This window comes from Salvelinus fontinalis, chromosome 36 (genome assembly GCF_029448725.1).
Source record: "Salvelinus fontinalis isolate EN_2023a chromosome 36, ASM2944872v1, whole genome shotgun sequence".
Taxonomy (NCBI): Eukaryota; Metazoa; Chordata; class Actinopteri; order Salmoniformes; family Salmonidae; genus Salvelinus; species Salvelinus fontinalis.
In genome coordinates this window covers 6,861,447-6,887,387 of record NC_074700.1, presented here as the reverse complement: position 1 = coordinate 6,887,387, position 25,941 = coordinate 6,861,447, and the positions used below count along the sequence as shown (strand labels likewise).

General features: G+C 43.3%; 1 protein-coding gene across 1 annotated transcript in view; it reads left to right on the top strand.

Moving 5' to 3' along the window:
- The first annotated feature begins 373 nt into the window (after positions 1-373).
- The window catches only part of LOC129835107 (coiled-coil domain-containing protein 149-like), a 33,471-nt gene continuing 7,903 nt past the window's right edge, over positions 374-25,941 (top strand). The window contains 13 exon segments of the mRNA XM_055900496.1: positions 374-795; positions 14,235-14,396; positions 14,658-14,696; positions 16,519-16,626; positions 16,723-16,839; positions 17,024-17,196; positions 17,589-17,661; positions 17,931-18,015; positions 18,978-19,122; positions 19,411-19,487; positions 19,843-19,875; positions 24,102-24,215; positions 25,547-25,939. Of these exon segments, the coding sequence (XP_055756471.1) occupies positions 745-795; positions 14,235-14,396; positions 14,658-14,696; positions 16,519-16,626; positions 16,723-16,839; positions 17,024-17,196; positions 17,589-17,661; positions 17,931-18,015; positions 18,978-19,122; positions 19,411-19,487; positions 19,843-19,875; positions 24,102-24,215; positions 25,547-25,939 (1,570 nt within the window). The 5' untranslated portion in view covers positions 374-744.

Here is a 25,941-nt window from a genome sequence, read left to right as displayed (position 1 = left end):
ATTGGAGTTCATCAAAAACGTCCTTCACCAGTGAGTGTAATTTAGTCAGCTGGAACAACCCCAGAGCAAGTCCCTGTAGTCTCGTTAATTCTAAGGTAAATCAAATATCTTACAGGGACTTTCTCATATCCTCTTAGACAAAATGTTCCATCTCTGCTCACTGTTTATATAAACTGACCACCTCTCTCAATACAATAGGCCGAGGATAAAATAGAAATGTATAATATCCATCCTCTGCCAACCCACCCGGACATCCCCGCCCACCTGCAACAGCTGACATGAGTAATAACAGAGGGGATTCGATTAATCTCGCCCGGACGCCCGTGATAGCGTGTGTTGCACCGGCTGAAAGTTGATCGCATTCGATATGGAACTAGGCTGTCTCTCAGACTTGAGGCAGGTATCCCGCTCTGTCCGACAGCTAAAAACAAAAATGAGAACATATATTTTATGTAAAAAATATGTATATGTATCTGAACGCTTGACCATGCTGCCTGGTTGACAACATAACCAAGCGGCTCAGATTGCTATTCGATTTGATTGGCGCTCCTCCCTCACCGACTTCGCCCGGTCACGTGATGGGTCAGAGGCTGGTTCAGTGCGGGCCAGCTTAATAGAACTGCCATAGATGCAGCGAAGCGGAGGAGGAGTCAAAAGAAGAGAAGTCACCTTGCTGAAGACAGTAGCGTACCAACTAATACAGGAAAACCGTGAAATTTGCGTGTTGGAAGAGGCTGCGAAATTATGAATTCTTCGAAAAGGAGTGAAAGTGACTGGCAAGGCCTGGTGAGCGAGGTGAGTGCGCTGCAAAAACACTGACAATCGGTTGCGTGAGCCATCAGTGATGCTTAGCATATAGAATTGATTTGCCATATGGAAAGAAAAATTACATGTCTACGAGATACATGTCTACGAGATACGTATTTTGTTACTATTATCTAGCCAATTTGAATAATTATATGGTTGTGTGCGGCATATTGCCTATCACAACGTATTTTTAACACTAATCCTCCAAATCTGCTAGAGCTGCCACAGTCAACTGTGAGTGCTGTTATTGTCAAGTGGAAACATCTATAAACAACAACGGCTCAGCTGTGAAGTGGTAGGCCACACAAGCGCACAGAACGGGACCGCCAAGTGATAAAATTGTCTGTCCTCGTTTGCAACACTCACTACGAGTTCCAAATTGTCTCTGGAAGCAACGTCAGCACAATAACTGTTAGTCGGGAGCTTCATGAAGTGCGTTTCCATGGCCGAGAAGCCACACACAAGCCTAAGAACACCATGCGCAATGCCAAGAGTCGGCTGGAGTGGTGTAAAGCTCACCGCCATTGGACTCTGGAGCAGTGGAAACGCATTCTCTGGAGTGATGAATCACGCTTCACCATCTGGCAGTCCGACGGGCGAATCTGGGTTTGGCGGATGCAAGGAGAACACTACCTGCCCGAATGCGTAGTGCCAACTGTAAAGTTTGGTGGAGGAGGAATAATTGTCTGGGGCTGTTTTTCATGGTTTGGGCTAGACCCCTTAGTTCCAGTGAAGGGAAATCTTAATGCTACAGCATACAATGACATTCTAGATAATTCTATGCTTCCAACTTTGTGGCAACAGATTGGCTAAGGCCTTTTCCTGTTTTAGCATGGCATTGCCCCCCAGTGCACAAAGCGATGTCCATATGTAACGGATGTGAAATGGCTAGCTAGTTAGCGGTGGTGCGCGCTAATAGCGTTTCAATCGGTTACGTCACTCGCTTTGAGACCTTGAAGTAGTGGTTCCCCTTGCTCTGCCCTTGCTCTAATATTCCAAAATGTAAAAAAAAAGAAAAGAAAAAAGACATCTGTTTAACTTTGTAAAGTATAGGTGTGTTTAGAATTATTTTTGTTGTATTAATGCTATTTAATCTCTCCTCAGACTAATATTATTCTGTTTGTCCTGCGGGTACCTTTGCCACTGTTCCACCCCTTGTGTATTGCGCTGTCATGGTGTATTTGTGGCCTTTGTGGAGCGATGGGTAACGATGCTTCGTGGGTGACTGTTGTTGATGTGTGCAGAAGGTCCCTGGTTCGCGGCCGGGTCAGGGCGAGGGGACGCCCGTAAAGTTAAACTGTTACACATAGAGAAATGGTTTGTTGAGGTCAGTGTGGAAGAACTTGACTGTCCTGCACAGAGCCCTGAACTCAACCCCATCGAATACCTTTGGGATTAATTGGAACGTCGACTGCGTGCCAGGCCTAATCGCCCTACATCAGTAATGCTCTTGAGGCTGAATGGAAGCAAGTCCCCGCAACAATGTTCCAACATCTAGTAGAAAGCCTTTCCAGAAGAGTGGAGGCTGTTATAGTAGCAAAGGTGGGACCAACTCCATATTAATGCCCATGTTTTTGGAATGAGATGTTCGACGAGCAGGTGTCTACATACTTTTGGTCATGTAGTCTAACTTAAAAGCATGTCTGACATGTATTGGGGTGCATAATCATAGATTGATTTTAAAAACCAATAAAATCTTAAAATGAATTCGAAAACTGACAGGCAGCCAGTGCAGAGACCTTAAAACCGATGTATTGTGTGCTCTCCGTCTGGTCTTGGTCAACACCTGTGCTGTAGTATTCTGTACATTTTGCAGTTGACCAATGGCTTTCTTGGGTAGACCAGACGAGAGCATTACAGTAGTCAAGCCTGCTTGTAATAAAATCATGGATGAATCTCTCTGTATCAGCCTGAGAGAGAAACGGCCACACAATGGTGATGTTCCTGAGGCGGTAAAAAGCTAATTTGGTCACATTCCTAATGTGTGATTTGAAATTGAGTTCAGAATCTGAAATAACACCTAGGTTTTTTTTACCTGGGATATTATCTTTATTGCCTGTGAATTAAAATGTGTGGAAGTATTCTCTCTGTGCTTTGGCCCCAACAATAAGCACCTTGCTTTTGTCTTTTCTTTCCTAGATGAAGTTGTGCGCCATGATATTTAAATCACTAATAGGATCTAATAATTTCTATGGAGCTAAAATACTCGGACACAGAAATGTAAAGTTGTGTATCGTTTGCGTAGCATTGAAAATCAATGCTGACCTTTCTGATAACACTGCCAAGGGATAACGTGTGTGTGTGTGTATATATACTGAACAGTACCGTAACGAAAATCGAACCTTGTGGAAAGCCACATGTGATATCTATTTTCTCTGAGTTATGTTCACCAAGGGTGATGACAAACTCTCGACCGGTTAAATAGGCCCTAAACCAACTTAGAACTGGACTGGAGAGGCCAACACACCTCTCCAGTCTGTCCAGAAGGACATCATGGTCAATAGTGTTGAATGCAGCACTTAAATCCAAGAGTACAAGGACAGAGAGCTGTTTGGCATCTGTTATGGCTCTAAGATCATTTACCACTTTAACTAAGGCTGTCTCTGTGCTGTGGTGGGCCCGAAAACCAGATTGGAATAAAAAAAAAAAATGTATGAGTTAGTTGGCACTTAATGTAATTAAGCTGTTTGAAAACCAATTTCTCCAGAATTTTGCTTAAGAATGGAAGGTTGGAGATTGGCCTAAAATTGCTAAGAGCTGAAGAATCTAGATACATTTTCTTCAGAAGGGGTGTCACCATAGCAGTTTTTAGTGCAGTGGGGAAAGTGCCTGTGAATAGTGAGCGATTTTAACAATAGCTTGCACTTCTTCAAATATGCAATTTAAAAACTGTTTTGAAGGTGGTTGGGATAGGATCGAGAAGGCAGGTAGAAGGCTTAAGTTGTGATGTCACTTTCCTGAGCGTGCCTGTGTCAACCAGGGAAAATAAATCCATAGTGCCTTTGCGTGGTGGGCTAGGGCACATATCATCAAACTTCTCATCAGGTCTTGCTTGTCTGATAACAAACATTAGGCTGGGTATCTTATGCCGTGAACTCATCACATTTAGATGTGGAGGAAAGTTCACATAGGTTTGCGGTGCAGGATTTGGTCGACGAGGACTCAAATTATTCGGATTATTAGTGATCAAGTTAGAAAAATGAGCCCGTTTGCCATTTCTAATTGCCGTGTTATACAGTAGCATTCAAAAGTTTGGACACCTACTCATTCATGGGTTTTTATTTTTTACTATTTTCTACAATGTAGAATAATAGTGAAGACATCAAAACTATGAAATAACACATGGAATCATGTACAGTTGAAGTCGGAAGTTTACATACACTTAGGTTGGAGTCATTAAAACTCGTTTTTCAACCACTCCACAAATTTCTTGTTAACAAACTATAGTTTTGGCAAGTCGGTTAGGACATCTACTTTATGCATGTCACAAGTAATTTTTCAACAATTGTTTACAGACAGATTATTTCACTTATAATTCACTATCACAATTCCAGTGGGTCAGAAGATTACATACACTAAATTGACTGTGCCTTTAAACAGCTTAGAAAATTCCAGAAAATTATGTCATTGCTTTAGAAGCTTCTGATAGGCTAATTGACATGCTTGGTCGCAAATGGGTCTTCCAAATGGACAATGAGCCCTAGCATACTTCTAAAGTTGTGGCAAAATGGCTTAAGGACAACAAAGTCAATGTATTGGAGTGGCCATCACAAAGCCCTGACCTCAATACTATAGAACATTTGTGGGCAGAACTGAAAAAGAATGAGCGAGCAAGGAGGCCTACAAACCTGACTCAGTAACACCAGCTCTGTCAGGAGGAATGGGCCAAAATTCACCCAACTTATTGTGGGAAGCTTGTGGAAGGCTACCCAACAGGTTTGACCCAAGTTAAACAATTTAAAGGCAATGCTACCAAATACTAATTGAGTGTATGTAAACTTCTGACCCTCTGGGAATGTGATGAAAGAAAAAAAAGCTGAAATAAATCCTTCTCTCTACTATTATTCTGACATTTCACATTCTTAAAATAAAGTGGTGATCCTAACTGACCTACGACAGGGAATTTTTACAAGGATTAAATGTCAGGAATTGTGAAACTGTTTAAATGTTTTTGGCTAAGGTGTATGTAAACTTCCGACTTCAACTGTAGTAGCCACCCTTTGCCTTGATAGCTTTGCACACTCTTGGCATTCTCTCAACCAGCTTCACCTGGAATGCTTTTCCAACAGTCTTGAAGGAGTTCCCACATATGCTGAGCACTTCTTGGCTGCTTTTCCTTCACTCTGCGGTCTAACTCATCCCAAAACATCTCAATTGTGTTTTGGTTGGGTGATTGTGGAGGCCAGGTCATCTGAGGCAGCACTCCATCACTCTCCTTGGTCAAATAGCCCTTACACAGCCTGGAGGTGTGTTTTGTCATTATCCTGTTGAAGAACATTTGAGTCCCACTAAGCTCAAACCAGATGAGATGGCGTATTGCTGCAGAATGCTGTGGTAGCCATGCAGGTTAAGTGTATCTTGAATTCTAAATAAATCACTGACAGTGTCACCAGCAAAGCACCATCACAACACCACCTCCATGCTTCACGGTGGGAACCACACATGCAGAGATCATCCGTTCACCTACTCTGCGTCTCACAAAGACACAGCAGTTGGAACCAAAAATCTCACATTTGGTCTCATCAGACCAAAGGACAGATTTACACCGGTCTAATGTCCATTGCTCGTGTTTCTTGGCCCAAGCAAGTCTCTTCTTCTTAATGGTGTCCTTAAGTAGTGGTTTCTTTGCAGCAATTCGACCACAAAGGCCTGATTCACGCAGTTTCCTCTGAACAGTTGATGTTGAGATGTCTGTTACTTGAACTCTGTGAAGCATTTATTTGGGCTGCAATTTCTGAGTCTGGTAACTCTAGTGAACTTATCCTCTGCAGCAGAGGTAACTCTGCGTCTTCTTTTCCTGTGGCGATCCTCGTGATGGCCAGTTTCATCATAGCGCTTGATGGTTCTTGCGACTCCACTTGAAGAAACTTTCAAAGTACTTGAGTGATGATGGACTGTTGTTTCTCTGCTTATTTGAGCTGTTCTTGCCATAATATGGACTTGGTATTTTACCAAATAGGGCTATCTTCTGTATACCACCCCTACCTTGTCAGAACACAACTGATTGGCTCAAACGTATTAAGAAGTGAAATTCCACAAATTAACTTTTAACAGGGCACACCTGTTAATTGAAATGCATTCCAGGTGAGAACCTCATGAAGCTGGTTGAGAGAATGCCAAGAGTGTGCAAAGCTGTCATTAAGGCAAAGGTTGGCCACTTTGAAGAATCTAATTGATATAGATATTTTATATTTGTTTAACAATAATTTTTTGGGGTTACTACATGATTTCATAGTTTTGATGTCTTCACTATTTTTCTACAATGTAGAAAATAATAATACAAAAATGGAATGAGTAGGTGTGTCAACTTTTGACTGGTACTGTGTGTGTTATATAGCCAGAGGCATACTCCACTCAGACATCATTTACAAACAAAGCATGTGTGTTTAGTGAGTCTGTCAGATCAGGCAGTAGAGATGACCAGGAATATTCTCTTAAGTGTGTGAATTTGACCATTTTCCTGTGCTGCTAAGAATAAACATTTTAATGATTTCTTTTGGGTGTCAGGAAAAATGTATGGAGTAAAAAGTACATTATTTTCTTTAGGATTGTAGTGAAGTAAATGTTGTCAAATGTAAAGTACAGATTACCCCAAAAAGTGACTTAGGTAAAAAAAAATTGAAAGTACTTAAGTACTTTACACCACTGATTATTAGCTGGGGCGTCAGGTAGTCTAGTTGTGCCAGTAACCGAAAGGTTGCTAGATCGAATCCCCGAGCTGACAAGCTAAAAATCTGTCGTTCTGCCCCTGAACAAGGCAGTTAACCCACTGTTCCCCGGCAGGCCGTCGTTGTAAATAAGAATTTGTTCTTAAAACTTCTTATGGCTGCAAGGCAAAGTGTTGAGTAGCCAGTGAAATCGTGCCTATTTCAAACGGCCTCCTACTCAAATCTTGCTCGTACAATATGAATATTATTATTCTTTTTGGATAGAAAACACTTTCTAGTTTCTAAAACAGTTGGAATTATTTCTCTGAGTGAAACAGAAGTCCTTCTGCAGCACTTTTCCTGACCAGGAAGTGAAATGTCAGAAATCGATGCTCTTTTCAACTTGATGCCTATACATGGTCTTGACACTTAGGAGTCTAGTTACACTCTATACGCCTTCCTATTGGTGTAAAGAGGATGTCAGAGAATACATTTTTGTGCTCATCTTGTTCTGTGGTGGAAAAAAACCTATTTCTTTGACGTGACCGTCCACTTCCGGTACTCTGAAGGAAGTGGGATTGACTTCTGTTTTGCCTTCGTAACGAACGGCTAACATCTCCGGCTCAATTTTTTTTTGATACATGTGACCATATCATCGTAATGTATGTTTTTTCAATATAGTTTAATCAGATTATTGAAACTTTATTCGGGAGTTTTGCCGTGTTCCGTCCTCTGACTGTGTTTACGTTGGAGAAATGTATGCCACTCGGCTAGTGCCAATGCTAATTGAAGAGAGAAATTTGCCATTCTGAATCGAAACAACGACTCATCTGGACAGAGGACACCTTCAACATTCTGATGAAAGATCAGCAAAAGTAAGACCCATTTTATGATGTTATTTCATATATCTGTCGTGCATGTGAACTGGCCGTGGGCGCCCAATTGTGTCTGTCTATTGTAGCTACGCTAATATAGCGATACATTTTGTTTTCGCTGTAAAACATTTAATAAATCGGAAATATTGTTTGGAATCACAAGATGCCTGTCTTTCAATTGCTGCAGACTATGTATTTTTCAGAAATGTTTTATGATGAGTAATTAGCTATTTGACGTTGGTGTCTGTAAATATTATGGCTGCTTTCGGTGCAATTTCGGATTGTAGCTGAAATGTAAACTATTACATCTTTACATATTGTGTCTTCCCTGTAAAACATTTAAAAAATCGGACATGTTGGCTGGATTCACAAGATCTGTGTCTTTCATTAGCTGTATTGGACTTTAATGTGTGAAAGTTAAATATTTAAAAAATATATTTTTTTTGAATTTTGCGGCTCTGCCTTTTCAGTGGGGGTGGGGGGGGTGTGCCGCTAGCGGAACGTGTGTCCTTGAAAGGTTAAAAAAAATAGATTTTGAATTTCGCGCCCTGCACTTTGAGCTGGATGTTGTCATAAGTGTACCGGTTTTAACTGACTTGCCAAAAAAAAAGAAGCTAAAGTTCATAAAAAATTGCTAGCAATGCGAATGTTAGCTAGCTAAAATCTGGTGCCTTTATTCTTAGCTAGTTTAGCTGCATCTAAAGTCAATATGACGGCATCAAAATGATGACAAAAGGTTTCCTGCTAATTATTTGCCTACTTCTTAATGTCATTGTATTTCCAATCCACTGTAATGCACTTTTGATGAAATTTTCATCAGCATTCATTGATGATGCATTGAGTGGAATGCTCAGTCGGGCATTAGTCCAAAACGAACATTCAAAACAATATTGTGACTAAACATGCAAACCATGAATAGACGGGTTGGTTGTTTAGCAACAACAATGATGTTGACAACATTTTAAGCTATATTTGGTCTACAATGTTTATTGAAAACATAAATACATTTGCACAATGACCACTTATTTCTCAAATACATAGTTGATGGTTAGGCTAGCTAGCGAATTTGAGCCATATTAGCATTGACATTAAATCAATTTAAAGCCACTCAAAACAAGACATGCCATCAATAACAAGAAGAAGTTGAAGTTTGAACTACTCCACAGATTATCCATTATATTGACCAGATACTCTAGTGGCTGCTTTAATGAAAAGAAATGTCTTCAAAACTGGAATGCCATCGGGAGGAGGCAAGATCAGATGGGACCATTCTAGACAATTAAAGAGCAGATACGTGTGAACAATAGGAACAACGGTTTCCACTAGTTACTACAGCCACAAAGTAAAAATGGGCTGTATTGTAAAAATTCATGAAAACAACAATTAGCTTTTTGGTCTTAATTCAAGGCTAGGGATAAGGTAAGCGGTGTTAAGGTTAATGTCAATCACATTTTAATAATGGAAATAGGCAGGGTTTACAACTTTGGCTGTGGTAATTAGTGACGACCAGGCACAACTCCGATAACTTTTTTCTCAAAGTTGCCGGGATGTCACGTGTCCTACTTATCACTACACTCGTAACAACCTAATCATTATGATACTTCCATTCGATCAAATAAACCACATGTAGCAAATGAGCTATAAAAAAAATGTGTTAACCAAATTCGATACTCTCATTGATTTCATACAAAAACTTCTCGCTTGGTGAGTGAATTTATGATTTAAAAAAAATGGAAACACCACCTGCTGGAGGAGACAGATTTTGGGCTCAGTTATCCCTCTAGCTTTACTCCAGGAAGTGACGTTGCAGGCTAGCTCAGTGCTGCCCCCTCTTATTGACTAAGAGCTAATTTGTGCTTGATCCGAAAATGTGGTTGGAGGGTGTGACGCAATTGCGGAGCCTCCAGAGGCACGCAGAGGCCAAATTGAGCTCCGTACCGCATAGCCATGCGCATCCCAATTTTTGTAACCGTGCAGAGGGCTCCATATATCTCCGCATTAACATGATTGGTTGTCGGTAGTTGGGGGTGGGAGGTCCTGTATAAACACAAACTCACTTCCTTGAAAATGTCCTTCACAACTGCTCTGCTGAACAGTTCTGCGCTGCACCGCGAAGTGCAAAAAGTATGAATGCCCTGACTTCTGCAGAGGCCTTATCACTGGAACTGCAGAGAACAGATTGACCATGCAGCACCTTTAACTCAAGTTGAAGGCCGACCAGGGTACTGCAGGCTGCTATTACCAACACAATTATCCTTAACTTCCTATGTGTGTGATTTAAACAAACAAACAAAAAGGATAAAAAATATTTGGTTTAAGGATATACATCTAGTGTATTAGAAACAATTATATTTTTTTACACAGATTGACCACGACGATGGTGATTTTTCCATTTACTATAATGGGAGATCATGTTTTCTGCAAACAATGCCTGCAGTACCGCAGTCGGACTTTAACTTCCGTGGCTTCAATGAGAGGGGGCAGTCGTTATCCCGTGGGTTAGAATTTGAAAATGGCTCGATTTTTAATAATAATCAGCTATAACCTGTAATCTCCTACCTGTTATTGGGCTTCAGAATGAGCACACACTCAATGTTTGCACAAAAAGTGTACTAATCACACAGTCATTCCTTGGACCACACCAGGTATGATGGCTGAGGGAACACAGTTAGTTCATTCATTCAGAAGGCTGTGTCGTGTCCTTACTGCGGATATTACACTTTGCTACTACTGGTTATCACTTCTATATCCTTTGCATAACTGAGTGCCTGTTATCATGACAACCTGTATGTGGGGGGGGGAGGTTCCACATGAATATTACAGTGTTTCTTATCTTCACACAATGCATACTGTGCATTGTCAACTTTTTTTTCTTCCATCAGTGCTGCGCTAGCAGCCACACTGATGATACTATAAGTCAAGTTACAAGTGATTTACCTGTTACTGTTAGCTGACAAGTGTTACTGTTTATGAGATGTATTTTAGTCAATTGGGCTGATCATTTCTTGGACTTGTTTTTTCTGTACTAATTGATGACCTTAGAACCTTATAGTCCCATCTGACATTTTGGTGTAAAAAAATGAGTTATTCATGTAACAGTTTTAACTTTAGTTCGTCCCTTCGCCCCGACACGGGCGCGAACCAGGGACCCTCTGCACACATCAACAACAGTCACCCACGAAGCATCGTTACCCATCGCTCCCTTGCAGAGCAAGGGGAACCACTACTTCAATGTCTCAAAGCGAGTGACGTCACCGATTTGAAACGCTATTAGCGCGCACCACCGCTAACTAGCTAGCCATTTCACATCGGTTACATTCACATAGTTTCTCTTTAGGTGGTCCTTTACATGTGAGATGTACATTTACGATAAAAAACATTTAATTAGATAGTTCTATCTGCGAAAACCCCAGATTATACATTTTTTTACACCTGTTTTCTCCCCAATTTTGTAATATCCAATTGGTAGTTTGTCTTGTCCCGTACGGACTCAGGAGAGGTGAAGGTCGAGGGACATGCGTCCTCCGAAACACAGCCCTGCCAAGCCACACTGCTTCTTGACACTCTGCTCTCTTAACTCGGAGGAAACACCGTCCAATTGGTGACCGTGGTCAGCGTGCATGTGCCCAGCCTGCCACAAGGAGTCGCTAGAGTGCAATAGGACATCCCGGGCCTGCCAAACCCTTCCCTAACCCGGACGATGCTGGGCCAATTGTGCGCCGCCTCATGGGTCTCCCGGTCGCGGCCAGCTACAACACAGTCTGGGATTGAACCTGGGTCTGTAGTGATGTCTCTAGCACTGCGATGCATTGCCTTAGACAGCTTCGCCACTCGGGAGGCCGCAAACACCTTTTTACTTGGTGCTATAAGGTTCTATCTGCAAAACACAGTGCATTCGGAAAGTATTCAGACCCCGTGACTTTTTTCACATTTTGTTACGTTACGACTTATTCTAAAATTGATGACATTATTTTTCTCCCTCATCAATTTACACACACTACCCCAAAACGACAGTGAACACAGGTTGTTAGAAATTTCAGAAATACCTTAAGTTTGCTATGAGACACAATTGAACTCATGTGCATCCTGTTTCCATTGATAATCCTTGATGTTTCTACAACTTGATTGGAACCCACCTGTGGTAAATTCAATTGATTGGACATGATTTGGATAGGCACACACCTGTCTATATAAGGCCCCACAGTTGACACCGCATGTCAGAGAAAAAAACGAGCCGTGAGGTCAAAGGAATTGTTCATGGCGCACCAAGACAGGATTGTGTCGAGGCACAGCTCGGGGGAAGGGTACCAAAACATTTATGCAGCGTTGAAGGTCCCAAAGAACACAGTAGCCTCCATCATTCTTAACTGGAAGAAGTTTGAATCCACCAAGACTCTTCCTAGAACTGGCTGCCTGAGCAACCAGAGAAGGGCATTGGTTAGGGAAGTGAACAGGAAGTGATCAAGAACCCGATGGTCACTCTGACAGAGCTCCAGAGTTCCTCCAGTGCCTATAAAGCCCTTTTAACATCTGCCGATGTCACAGTGCTATACAGAAACCAAGCCTAAACCCCCAAACTGCAAGCAATGCAGAAGCACGGTGATTAGAAAAATGATAACAATCACTGTGGTTGTAGAGAGGTGCAACAGGTCAGCACCTCAGGAGTAAATGTCAGTTTGCTTTTCATAGCCGAGCATTCAGAGGTCGACAGACAGAGCGAACACAGCAGGTCCGGGACCTTTCAGAAGGACAACCATCTCTGCAGCACTCCACCAATCAGGCCTTTATGGTAGAGTGGCCAGACGGAAACCACTCCTCAGTGAAAGGCACATGACAGCCCGCTTGGAGTTTGCTAAAGGACTCTTAGACCATGAGAAACAAGATTCTCTGGTCTGATGAAACCAAGATTGAACTCTTTGGCCTGAATGCTAAGCGTAACGTCTGGAAGGAACCTGGCACCACCCCTACGGTGCAGCATCATGCTGTGGGGATGTTTTTCAGGGACTGGGAGACCAATCAGGATCAAGGGAAAGATGAACGGAGCAAAGTACAGAGAGATCCTTGATGAAAACCTGCTCAGGACCTCAGACTGGGGCCAAGGTTCACCTTCCTACAGGACAACGACCCTTAGCACATAGCCAAGACAATGCAGGAGTGGCTTCGGGACATGTGTCTGAACGTCCTTGAGTGGCCCAGCCAGAGGCCGGACTTGAACCCGATCGAACATCTCTGGAGAGAACTGAAAATAGCTGTACAGCAACGCTCCCCATCCAACCTGACAGAGCTTGAGAGGCTCTGCAGAGAAGAATGTGAGAAACTCCCCTAATACAAGTGTGCCAAGCTTGTAGCTTCATACCCAAGATGTTTCGAGGCTATCTCGCTGTCAAAGGTGCTTCAACAAAGTACTTATGTAAATATTTTTATTTATTTTATAAAACATTTGCACAAATTTCTACATTTGGTTTTGCTTTGTCATTATGGGGTATTGTGTGTAGATTGAAAAAGGCTGTAATGTAACAAAGTGGGGGGGAAATCAAGGGGTCTGAATATTTTCCAAATGTACTGTACTTGTATGTAAAGTGATATACTTATTGAGTCACGAAAGAGGAAGATTTCACAACAGTTCTGAGATCTGGGACTTGAAAAATACTCAATCTCAAAACTATTCATTTTGCAGATAGAACCGTATAGTCTCAAGTCCTTTATTTTTAATATCATAGGTTCTGGTCCTCTTTTGTAATTACTTAGAATGTATTTTTATATCACCTTTTCTGAAGAAGTCCTTTTTGGTAAAAACCCAAACGAATAAATACAGGTGCTTTACAGCACGTTTAAGGCCCTTAGAGGCATTGCTGTTTTTGTCTTGTTTTATATCAATACGAAAAGCTCCATGGACGAGGTATTTCACTAAAATTACAAACATTTTATTGATAACTAGCAAGTAGTTTACTGACTTTGGATGTCAGAGACCAGACAAATATATCAGTTTACTCATCCAGAGCTAAACTTTAGCAATGTTGCTAGTTATCCATATGATAAGGTGTATTATGCATTTTAGGGAAATATTGCTTTAACAAATGTGTGATGAACATTAATTTGATGATGTGATTAGAAAGAAGGAAGGGTGTTTTCGTTATTCATTAAATGTCTGCAGTTTTTCAATTGAAATTGAAATAATTGTAACTTTCTGGGCCAGATTAAACGTTTTGGCTGAGCCAAGAATGACATTTCAGAGCCATACGGTTCTGTCTGCGATTGCAGCCCCCCCCCCCCCCCCCCCCCCGGCTGAATATCTCAGAACAATGCTTTGCGTAGATATTGTCAGTATACTGTGTATGCAAAAGTGAGGATGAGATTAATTGGAAAGTAGTACCATGGTTGTAACCGCTTAACTGTTTAGTTTCCTCATTTTATTTTTCCTGTTAAATAACTTAAACTAAAATCAAGGCCCTTTCATTTTCACCATTTTATTTTCACCTTTCAAAGCTTTGAATCAAATTAAATGAAAGCTATTCAACACGATTGGTGCAAAGCCCACACTTTCTGAAATACAAACCTGTCCTTGCACTTTGTCACAATGGGAGCAATAGTTTTTTCCTTTGACATCCGAACATGTAACTTGAGCATCCACAGTAGGAACCGGTGTTACTTCCCATTCCGTACCCTCCCCTATATTGTTTCTTAGTTCCTGGTGTGTAAGCGTAAGCTGGACAGCAAGAAGGAGGCCCTCCTGATCCTGTCCAAAGAGCTGGACACCTGTCAACAGGAGAGAGACCAGTACAAGCTGATGGCCAACCAGCTGCGAGAACACCACCAAGGACTCAAGAAGAAGTACAGGGAGCTCATTGTGAGTCTGTCTATAGGATTTATGTTCAATGTTTAGAAATCTTCTTTATCTGTAATGATTTGCCTTAGTGATAATCTGGCCAAATGACTACTTTGACTTTGTTTTTATGGTTTCTAAAAAGTGGTTTATGGACCTGGAAAATCAGTGACCCATGAATGTTTGTTTAAATTTGATAGAGCTTAGCAGTATTTTGAGGGCAAAACAATGGGACCACTGTTCATGCTCTGAATCAACTTTTAGTAAAATGTTTACTTCTTTCAGGATGGAGATCCTTCTTTACCACCTGAAAAACGCAACCAGGTAAGTTAAGCTGTCTCTAATGCCCATGCTACAGTTGAAGTCGGAAGTTTACATACACCTTAGCCAAATACATTTAAACTCAGTTTTTCACAATTCCTCACATTTAATCCCAGTAAAAATTCCCTGTCTTATGTCAGTTAGGATCACCACTTTATTTTAAGAATGTGAAATGTTAGAATAATAATAGAGTGATTTATTTCAGCTTTTATTTATTTCATCACATTCCCAGTAGGTCCGAAGTTTACATACACTCAATTAGTATTTGGTAGCATTGCCTTTAAATTGTTTAACTTGGGTCAAACGTTTTGGGTAGCCTTCCACAAGCTTCCCACAATAAGTTGGGTGAATTTTGGCCCATTCCTCCTTACAGAACTGAGTCAGGTATGTAGGCCTCCTTGCTCGCACACTTTTTCAGTTCTACCCACACATCTTGACTTTGTTGTCCTTAAGCCATTTTGCCACAACTTTGGAAGTATGCTTGGGGTCATTGTCCATTTGGAAGACCCATTTGCGACCAAGCTTTAACTTCCTGACTGATGTCTTGAGCTGTTGCTTCAATAAATCCACATCATTTTACTTCCTCATGATGCCATCTATTTTGTGAAGTGCACCAGTCCCTCCTGCAGCAAAGCACCCCCACAACATGATGCTGCCACCCCCGTGCTTCACGGTTGGGATGGTGTTCTTCATCTTGCAAGCCTCCCCCTTTTTCCTAAAAACATAAAGATGGTCATTATGGCCAAAGAGTTCTATTTTTGTTTCATCAGACCAGAGAACATTTCTCCAAGAAGTATGATCTTTGTCCCCATGTGCAGTTGCAAACCGTAGTCTGGCTTTTTTTTATGGCGGTTTTGGAGCAGTGGGTTCTTCCTTGCTGAGCGGCCTTTCAGGTTATGTCGATATAGGACTTGTTTTACTGTGGATATAGATACTTTTGTACCTGTTCCTCCAGCATCTTCAAGGTCCTTTGCTGTTGTTCTGGGATTGATTTTCACTTTTCGCACAAAAGTACGTTCATCTCTAGGAGACAGAACGCGTCTCCTTCCTGAGCGGTGTGACGGCTGCGTGGTCCCATGGTGTTTATACTTGTGTACTATTGTTTGTACAGATGAATGTGGTACCTTCAGGCATTTGGAAATTGCTCCCAAGGATGAACCAGACTTGTGGAGGTCTACAATTTTTATTTCTGAGGTCTTGGCTGATTTCTTTTGATTTTCCCATGATGTCAAGCAAAGCAGAGATTGAAGGTAGGCCTTGAAATGCATCCACAGGTACACCTCCAATTGACTCAAATGATGTCAATTAGCCTATCAGAAGCTTCTAAAGCCATAACAAAATTTTCTGGAATTTTTCCAAGCTTTTTAAAGGCACAGTCAACTTAGTGTATGTAAACTTCTGACCCACTGGAATTGTGATACAGTGAATTATAATTGAAATAATCTGTCTGTAAACAATTGTTGGAAAAATTACTTTGTGTCAAGCACAAAGTAGATGTCCTAACTGACTTGCCAAAACTATAGTTTGCTAACAAGAAATTTGTGTAGTGGTTGAAAAATGAGTTTTAATGACTCCAACCTAAGTGTATGTAAACCTCCGACTTCAACTCTATATCCCTCAAACTGTTACATATGTTATACTTTTATCACAATGTTTATATGATGGACAAAGCTTTATCTGACGCTTTCCCAGTTTGACTTGACTTGATCCTGCTCTTTCAATCCCCAACCTTGTGTGTCTGAGGGGTTGGGTACAGCAGAAGACGACATTTATGTCTCGTATGAATTAGTAAAAGCATTCTTCTATTTCTCTGACCTCTCCCCAGGTGAACTTGGCTCAGCTGTTGAGAAACGCAAGGGAGCGAGGGAAACAGCTAGTCGAGGAGGTGAAGGAGCTGAATCAGAGACTGGCAGAGGCCCAGGGGGATAACAAGGTAGGGCATCAAACACACACACACACAAACCTACATCTTTCATACAAACTCAGTGAATCTGTTCCTCTATTTGACCTGTCTCTCCCTGGTCCACAGCTGCTGAGGATGACAATCACTAGACAGAGGCTGGGGGATGAGGAGGTGGGGGCACGCCACTTCCCCGCCCATGAGAGAGAAGACCTGGTCCACCAACTGGAGAAGGCAGGGCTACAGGTGGGAAGGGATCTTGTCCAATGGGAATGCTCTTTTTCTATGGTACATCGTGCCCTAATGAACACGACCCAGTGCCTCTTCTTCTTCAGCACTTTTAGAATAGTGCAAAAATGGAAGATAGGAGACAACCGTGTCCTATTCGCTTTCTTTGTTTCTCTCGCCCACTGTCTCTCTGTGTGTTCAGATGGAGGAGCTGGAGAACAGTGTTAAGGCACTGACTGATGAGCTGGAGGATGTTAAGGCAGAGCGTGGCGTGTTCAGTGAGAAGGCTGAGCGCCTCAACCTGGAGCTCAACCATATCCTGGGTGGCCACGAGACCCGGATCATCGACGTGGATGCCCTCTGTATGGAGAACAGGTGAGGGGGGGGGGGGGGTGGCCTTTTCTCTGCTAGTATTACATTTTACATTACAGTTGAGTAATTTAGCAGAAGCTCCTATTAAGAGTAACTTACAGTCAGTGCATTCAATTAAGGTAGGTAAAAAAATGACATGCCACACAATGTTCAACACAATTAAATACCCCCCAATGTATATTAGGCTATGCACGCACAATTTATTTTTACTTCTGTACACCATAGGAGACATTTTCATACACTGTGAGGTTGGCACTATTTCAATGTCTTGCTATTCCAGGTAGGCATAGGGTGTTCTGTGTGTGTTTCTAGTTGAAGAATTGTTGTTTGCTGCTGCTTTTGTTTCTTCTTTTGCCCAGAAAAATTAATCTAAAACTATTTTTTCCCTCTGTCAGGTATTTACATGAGAGGTTCAACCAAGTCCAAGAGGAGGTGAACTTGCTGAAGTCTAACATCATGAAATACAAGGTAGAGAGGTGTCTGTCTGTCTCTGTCATTCTGTCTGTCTGTGAGAGTGGGCTCAATACCCGCATTGCAGTAACAAGTAACTTTCTTTACCGTCAGACTCTCCTCACGTTTAGATACTTCAGAATAAGGTGTGTGTGTGTGCATGCAGTAAACAAAGGCGCTGTGTCAACATTGCATTGCAATTACATTGAATTCTAGCCAGTGTCTCTTGACAGTCCCAAAGAGAGTTAGAGATGACAGCTGATAGAGGTGGGTGTATTTGTTTGCAGACTGCGTTGGAGAGGAGGAAGAGCTCTAAATTGTCTGGGAAGTCCAACAGCAGTGCTCTAACAGGAGTCCTCTCTGCCAAACAAGGTACACCACCATCGCATACAGATGCGTCCAGCTACCACATGGCAGGTCCCAATTCAGACTGGTAGCTCTGTAGTGAGTAAGATAAGGATGCTGGTCAGAGCAACTGATCTGAGAAGAGCAGTTAGGAACTTTCTAAGTGAGCTCCTCTGTCATTGAATGTAGGTAATGCATAGCCCAGTGACGCATACGTATAGAAGATGTGAACTAACTAGCTAGTGAGTGCAAGCCCACTGCAATGATTTTACCTTCCCTGAGATTTGAAGGATCTACTCTAGAACCTGTAGTGTGGCAGTGCGAGTTGCATTACATTATTTACTTGAAGAAATCAAGCTACAGTAGCACACTGACGTGTAGAAGCTATTTTCAGCTCTTGTAAAAGCCTATCATATTTATTCTACACCACCAGGGTTCCAGATAATAAAATAAGTACCTGTAATGCCCATTCTGTCTGAAGGAAACATTATTTCTTCATTAGAGTTATGTTAGTCTCCAGTGCCTAACTTTTTGAAACACCTGAGACTCGTCCTAATTTGTATTCAGAGTTCTGGCAGAGATACAAAGCATAGGTCTTGATTGACAGTTCTCGGCAGAGCCAGCACAGTAGGGCAGCAGTTCAAGCTAGAGGAAGCAGGGAGGTAACCTATTGTACAGACAGCTGTTTCTATCGCTCTGTCACTCTTTCACTCACTCTCTCGCTTTTTCTTTCTTTCTTTATCCCTCTCATCTACCCTGTGTGTCGCTCCTGTCTATATACTGTTTCTCTCCTATTTTTGTCAGTCTCGCTATCTGTTTTCATCTCCCTCACTCTGTTTCACTTATGTCCTCCCCTTTCTTCTCCCCCTCTCTCTATTCCCGTCTCTCCCTTACTGTCTTTTTATTTTTTTCTTCTCAACGACTTACTACTCTTCCCCCTTTCTTTATCCCTCTTCCTGCTATCTTCTCGCTCGCTCGTGTGTCTGTAGTGCAGGAGTTGTTGTCTGAGGAGCAGGGCTGCAGTCTCCCGGCCACGCCCCAGTCCATCTCTGACCTAAAGTCCCTGGCCACAGCCCTGCTGGAGACCATCCATGAGAAGAACCTGGTCATTCAGCACCAGAGACACACCAACCGGTATACACACTGGCACACACATTTCTACAGTACACACATGCCTACACACACACATGCACGCGCACACACACAGCCCACACATTCCCTTTCTTATTCTTTCATATCCTTTATTTACGTCTGGTGTGCTTTGTCTCCATTGACCTTTACCCATAGTAAGTTCATAAACCTCGCCACACATTGTTCTCCACTCCTACTAGTCAAACAGTGGAGACACACTTAGTTTACAGTCTGGCCACTGGGCCATAAGGGACCTTGTGACTCACCATCCAGTTTACCTTCTCCACACAGGATTCTGGGGAATAGAGTTGCTGAGCTGGAGAGGAAGTTGAAGACATTAGAGGTGTCCGGCTTGTGGAGTCTTCCAGGTTGGTTCCAATAATGTTGTTTGAACGCATTGACTGTTATTGACATGAGTGTAAATCATAGACAGTGGGGTTTTATTTGGGTGGATAATACTAATTCTTGCAGCTAAATAACACTACAGAGAGCAATGCACCACACCATTAGCAAACACACTGTCTACCAACATTTCTTTGCAAATATCTGGTTAATGCTAGCTCCAATGGGACTGTATGATGAAATGTTACCCAGCTTTATATATTGAGAATTTTTTTATTGATACTTCAATTTACCAATGAACGGACCAATTGGTGGTGAACAGTCCAATGAAATGCTGTGTTATTAACTGGGTATCTCCTCCCTGGCTGCGGCTGCCTACAGGCCTGACCTACCACGTTTCTCTGGGAATAGGGAGTATGTGTTCTGTATATACCGCCCTTCTTAGCCCATGCCTTCCATTGTGTCATGCCACCTTGGCATCATCCCCAAAACTGCCATCTCGTATCCATCGCCCTAATGCTACCTCCATTCCAGCCCAAGGCCACTCCTTGTGCATTCATGTCACCTGTTGGGATCTTCTCACCTGCTGTATGTAGTCACTTACGGCTTAACCTCGGAACCCAGGGCTAAATCCCACTTGCACAATGGCCACCTACTCAGTTTGGTTACTTGATTCATAACATTTGTGTTAGCAGTCTCCTGAGAGACGACTTACTGCTGCGTTTATCAGAATAAAAGGTGAGTCCGTCTCTTGTATATATTTGAATGTCGGTACAACTACAGGTAGGTAACCTAGCGGTTAGAGCGTTGGGCCAGGAACCGAAAGGTTGCTACACTGAACACCAATAAAAACGCAATATGCAACAATTTCATAGATTTTAGTGAGTTACAGTTCATATAAGGAAATCAGTGAATTGAAATAAGTTCATTAGGCCCAAGCTGTGGATTTCACATGACTGGGAATACAGATATCCATCTGGTCACAGATACCTAAAAATAAAAAGGTAGGGGCGTGGCCACCATTTGCCTCATGCAGCGCGACACATCTCCTTCACATAGAGTTGATCAGGCTGTTGATTGTGGTCTGTGGAATGTTGTCCCACTTCAACGGCTGTGCGAAGTTGCTGGATATTGGCGAGAACTGTAACACGCTGTCGTACACGGCGATCCAGAGCATCCCAAACTAGCTCAATAGGTAACATGTCTGGTGAGTATGCAGGCTATGGAATAACTGGGACATTTTCAGCATCCAGGAATTGTGTACAGATCCTTGCGACATGGGGCCGTGCATTATCATGCTGAGACATGAGGTGATGGCAGCGGATGAATGGCACAACAATGGGCCTCAGGATCTCGGCACGGTATCTCTGTGCATTCAAATTGACATTGATAAAATGCAATTGTGTTCATTGTCTGTAGCTTATTCTTGCCAATACCATAACCCCACTGCCACCATGGGGCACACTGTTCACAACGTTGACATCAGCAAACCACTCGCCCACACGACGCCATACATGCTGTCTGCCATCTTCCCCGTACAGTTGAAACCAGAATTCATCCTTGAAGAGCACACTTCTTCAGCGTGCCAGTGGCCATCGAATGTGAGCATTTGCCTACGGAAGTCTGTTACGACGATAAACTGCAGTCAGGTCAAGACCCTGGTGAGGACGATGAGCACGCAGATGAGCTTCCCTGATACTGTTGATGACCGTTTGTGCAGAAATTCTTTGGTTGTGCAAAGCCACAGTTTCATCAGCTGTCCGGCTGGCTAGTCCCAGAAGATCCCTCCGGTGAAGAAGCTGGATGTGGAGGTCCTGGGCTGGCGTGGTTGCACGTGGTCTGTGGTTGTGAGGCTGTTTGGACGTACTACCAAACTCTCTTAAACGACGTTGGCGGCAGCTTATGGTAGAGTAATTATCTGGCAACAGCTCTGGTGGACATTCATGCCGATTGCCTGATCCCTAAATACTTGACACATCTGTGACATTGTGTGACACAATTGCACATTTTTAGAGTGGCCTTTTGTCCCCAGCACGTTGACAAAAGGCCACTCTAAAAATGTGCAATGATGATGCTGTTTAATCAGCTTCTTGATATGCCACACCTGGCTGGATTATCTAGGCAAAGGAGAAATTCTGATTAACGGCGTTGAAAACAAATTTGTGCACCAAATTTCGACGTTTCGGGGGGGGGGGGATATGCAAAAAACGCATTTCCATTTCACACCTCACACTCGTACAGGTTACACACTTGTACATGCAGTGAAACAAATATACGTGTTCCAAAACTACTGGTTAATGAGTGACAAGTAATTTGGGGAGCTTGATGCTGTCACATAAGAGTTCTGCGAAATTGGCAATTCCTACTGCTTTCAAATACTGAAATTTTAAGCGTATGATTTAGTAAATATCTGAACTAGTTTAACAGCTTCCCTCAATCTAATGGAAAGAACAGCAAATGTATAATGCACAGACATGCCAGTCAGACATTGAGATTATAGAACAGTTTCTCCAGTGTGCACCAGAGGGGGGTGTTGTGCTGTGTTTTAAAGTGCATTGGTGGGATTTGGGTGGCGAGCTGTAGCTCGATGAAGCTCGCCTGTCATGAGACTGTCATTCTCCGCCATAAAACTGACAAGCATCCATTACTGAAAATGATTGCCCACATTACAAACACATTTAGGGGAATGTGCTGTTATTAGGGGATTTGTAGACGAGGCCCAAAGTGCCTCATGACTCTGTCCACCACAATCGGCGTAGGGCACAGGGAGAGGGCGAGATGGAGATTGAGAGAGAGAGTGGCCTTGTCAAGATGGACAGACACGACGGGGTGAAAAAAAGAGGGGCCGATTTGGGGGCAGGCCCCGAGTCAAAACATTGGAGACGCCATGCGTTGTTGTTCCCGAACGACAAGTTAAAAGGGAGAGTAAAAAAAACAAAAGCGACTCACTCAAATAGACTTGTGATTTACTCGACTACCCAAACCCCCCCCTGGGAGCGATCCCCTGTTCAATGAGCGCTGGAATACACGCAGACTGAAAGCCTGTCTGGGCGCATCAGCCACACTCAATAGCAAACGGGGTGAGACTCGCATATACAGTAGCCTACTACACTGGAGAAGAAGATACATTGTGCAATGCCCTGATAGATAGACATGTCATTACCCAGGTATTTTTAAACAAAGATTTCTCTATTTTCTCTCCCAAACTCTTCCCTGCCGTTGTTGCCACCTCTCCGTGGATCAACGTCCGTGAGGGCGCGGGCCGGCATCTCACACAGACGGTGTATTGGGTGTGACAGACCTGCCTCGTTGTCAAAATAAGACACCAGACTGGTGTAGGGACTAGAGAAGCTGGGTACCAGAGAGATGTCAGATGTCTGTTTTGGATGAGGGAGATAGGCCTACAGTATGGGGTGTTATCGTTTGGGTGTCAGTGTAAAGGTAGAAGCAGTTCTATTCATGGAGGTAGTACTTCTTTGTTTTAGCATGTATGTAGGATATGTTTTGGCAGAAATAGGCTTCAGGATTAATGCATTTATGCATGCATATGTGTGTGCGAGTTGGGATGTCTGTCTCTTAGAGTGTGTGCAGTTATTAATGTGTGTGTGTGCGCGCACGTCTGTGAGAGGAGGAATGGACGGATGGATGGGCAGCTGTCAGGAGGGTATAAACCCACTCCTCCATACCTCCTCCTGAGCACGGCGTGGGCTGAAACCTGCTGCGTTCAGCCCAGGCCCTGCTCTGCATACATAATCACCACTTTAATACTGGCTTTAAAAAGCAGCCTGAGAAACTCAAGTCACCAAAGGCCCTCTCAACTCCGAACGAGCAAGGCTCTCAGCCTCTATGAGGGCTAGCGTCCAGATGAAAGTTTGAAGTATTACTTAGCCTTGCCAGTGCATGTATCCCAATGGGCATTTATTTAAGATGAATATGCTAATGTGTGAAATGAGGTGTACAGAAACTAAGTTGCAGAGTCCTTTTTCATAAACAGCTTTCGAGGAAAGTAAAAGGGGAAACTTCACAGGACAATCAAAGTACAGTGTTCATCCATTGCCATAGATTAACGTGAAGTGGAATTGACCCCAACCCCTGGTGTACTATAGAAGAGATGAGCAGTGCCCTGCATTCATAACATAAGTGTTTGTGCCATTCATGCTTGATAGTCAACATGTTTCACATGCTGACATCCAGGTTTAGCATTCTTCTGCTTTTGTTTATGTTTGTTTTAATGTTTTAGTTCGTAATTCACACTTGAGTGACCCTAGTTTGTGTCGAGTGTGTTTGTGCTTGCGTGGGTATGTGTGTGATGTCTGGTATACGGTGCACGGTCCCCTGTGAGTAGCATATGGCGTCAGCCCAGGAGGCGTGCAGCCATCACTAATGAAGACTGATGACAGGGAACTGCAGCCACTTCCTGTGAGCACAGTTTTGTGTGTGTGTGCATTTGGATGAGTATGACTTTATCTGTGTGTAGGAGCACGCGCAGTCCTTACCTGCTTACACATGCACCTTTTTTGAAAACCACCCTCATGTTTTTAGCATCTGTGTCTGTTGGGTGTTTTTGATTTCTGACTGGGTGGGGGAAAACTCCCCCAGAAGGTAACTCTTGTTCCCCTGTGGGTTTGTTGGGTTAACAGGGGGACGAGACAACATTATGCTGAGCGAGAGCCAGCGACCCGAGCTCCTATCGCCCAGCATCATGCCGTGCCCACCTCAGCCACACACGCACGCAGCAACGCAGCCACCTAAAGGTGAGTGTGTAATTGTGTGTAACTGGGCTTCGCCGTTCGTTAAACGTCGCCCCCCCGGGCAGAGGCTGAAACTCTGTAATTAGCTCCAGCCCCCTCTCCCCGCACACCCTTCTTCATTTTGCGCCCAGTCCCCTTTCCCGCCTCTCCTCCAACGCTGGCCTCTCATTGGTGCTGACGGCTAAGTACCTGATGCTCCTCAAATGCCATGGCATTTTGGAAATGTGAGCACAATTCTCGCCCGCTGACATTCAAAAAGTTGGTGTGTTTTTGGAAGGGGGGCCCTATAAATATGGATGCTGGTGTGAATTTTCTTTCCTTCTCTTTTGTGGGGGCAAGTGTTCTCTGTGGTCTGTCTTTAACCTTTTTGACTGAACATTCACAAATATGGGTCAGTAATCCGCGGAATGGGAGAAATATTTTGGAGAGGAAGCAGAACTTAGGGGCGTCGCTATTTTTAGCTCTGTCGTGGAAGTGCTTGAGTCACAAGTTATTGAAATAACTTTTGTCGATTGACACAGCCTCCAACTCCAAAGAGAAGTAGGGGTGGCTAGTTTTCTAATCCTGTAATGGCATCTTAATTCTCTGTCAATTTTAAAGGGAGGATTTAACTATCAACTCTTTACAGGTGCTCAGAGTAATGTGGTGTGGAGTTGTTTTCAATGTCTGTAACGTTCACACTGCATATTCACTCACTTAACTTGGTTGATTTTACATAGCTTACACTCATGCATAATCCATTTACACAGCTCTACATACACCCAGGCTGGTTGGATATAGCATGCAGATTAAGGACCGACAGGAATTTGGTTGGGTCACCACTGTCTTTTGACCACTATCAAGCATTACAGCAACATGCAAATATCAGCAGACTGCGTCCCCTAGCACCGAACACGTTGGTGTTTTGAAGTGCTGATCTAGGATCAGGCCCCTCTGTCCATACGAGCTTGTTCATTATGATCTGAAAAGCAAAACTGATCCTAGATCAGTACTCCTACTCTGAGGCGCATTATGAAACTGGCCCTGATAGGACTGTTAAGGTACTGTATATGTAGAAGGAAAAACTCAATCTAGTTTACTAATGGGCTTTGGGGAACTTTTGTTCCAGTCCTGCTCAAACGCAACTGATTTAAAACTCGACTATGCTTCAGCTGCTTATCAAAACCTTGATTAGCTGAACCAGCTGTGTTATAGCAGATTAGGAGGAAAAGCCTGGACACGCAGAAGCTCTCCGGGAGGACAGTTTACCACTAGGTAGAGTTTAGAGGGAGTTACAGCTTCATTATAACTACCCTCTCACAATGAACTCTTCTCCTCTCTCCCAATGTGACTAGACGACAGAATGGGAGCATCGTCGTGGGAACGGGCCACAGCTGGCGGTGACTTTGGCGCAGATGGCGTCGGCGGGGAGGGCGCACCCGAGCCCAGTGACGGGGCGGAGGCTAACTGCATCTGCCTGAGTGACAGGCGGGGAGTGGAGATTGTGACGCTGTCGGAGGAGCAGGCTGCCGCGGAGCTGGAAGAAGGGCAGAGTCCCGTGGAGGAGGAGGGGCATGAGGTGAAAGTGGACGAGGAGCTGGGCTCCACAGTGGAGGAGGGAGAGGAGGCGGCCCTGGCGCTCGATGCCCCACCCTTAGAGGCGGAGTCAGACTTGGGTGAACTCCCACAGCTGCCTGTAAGGCAAGCTACCATAGATGACACCCTTGAGGCGGGTCATTCGACCTGCCAT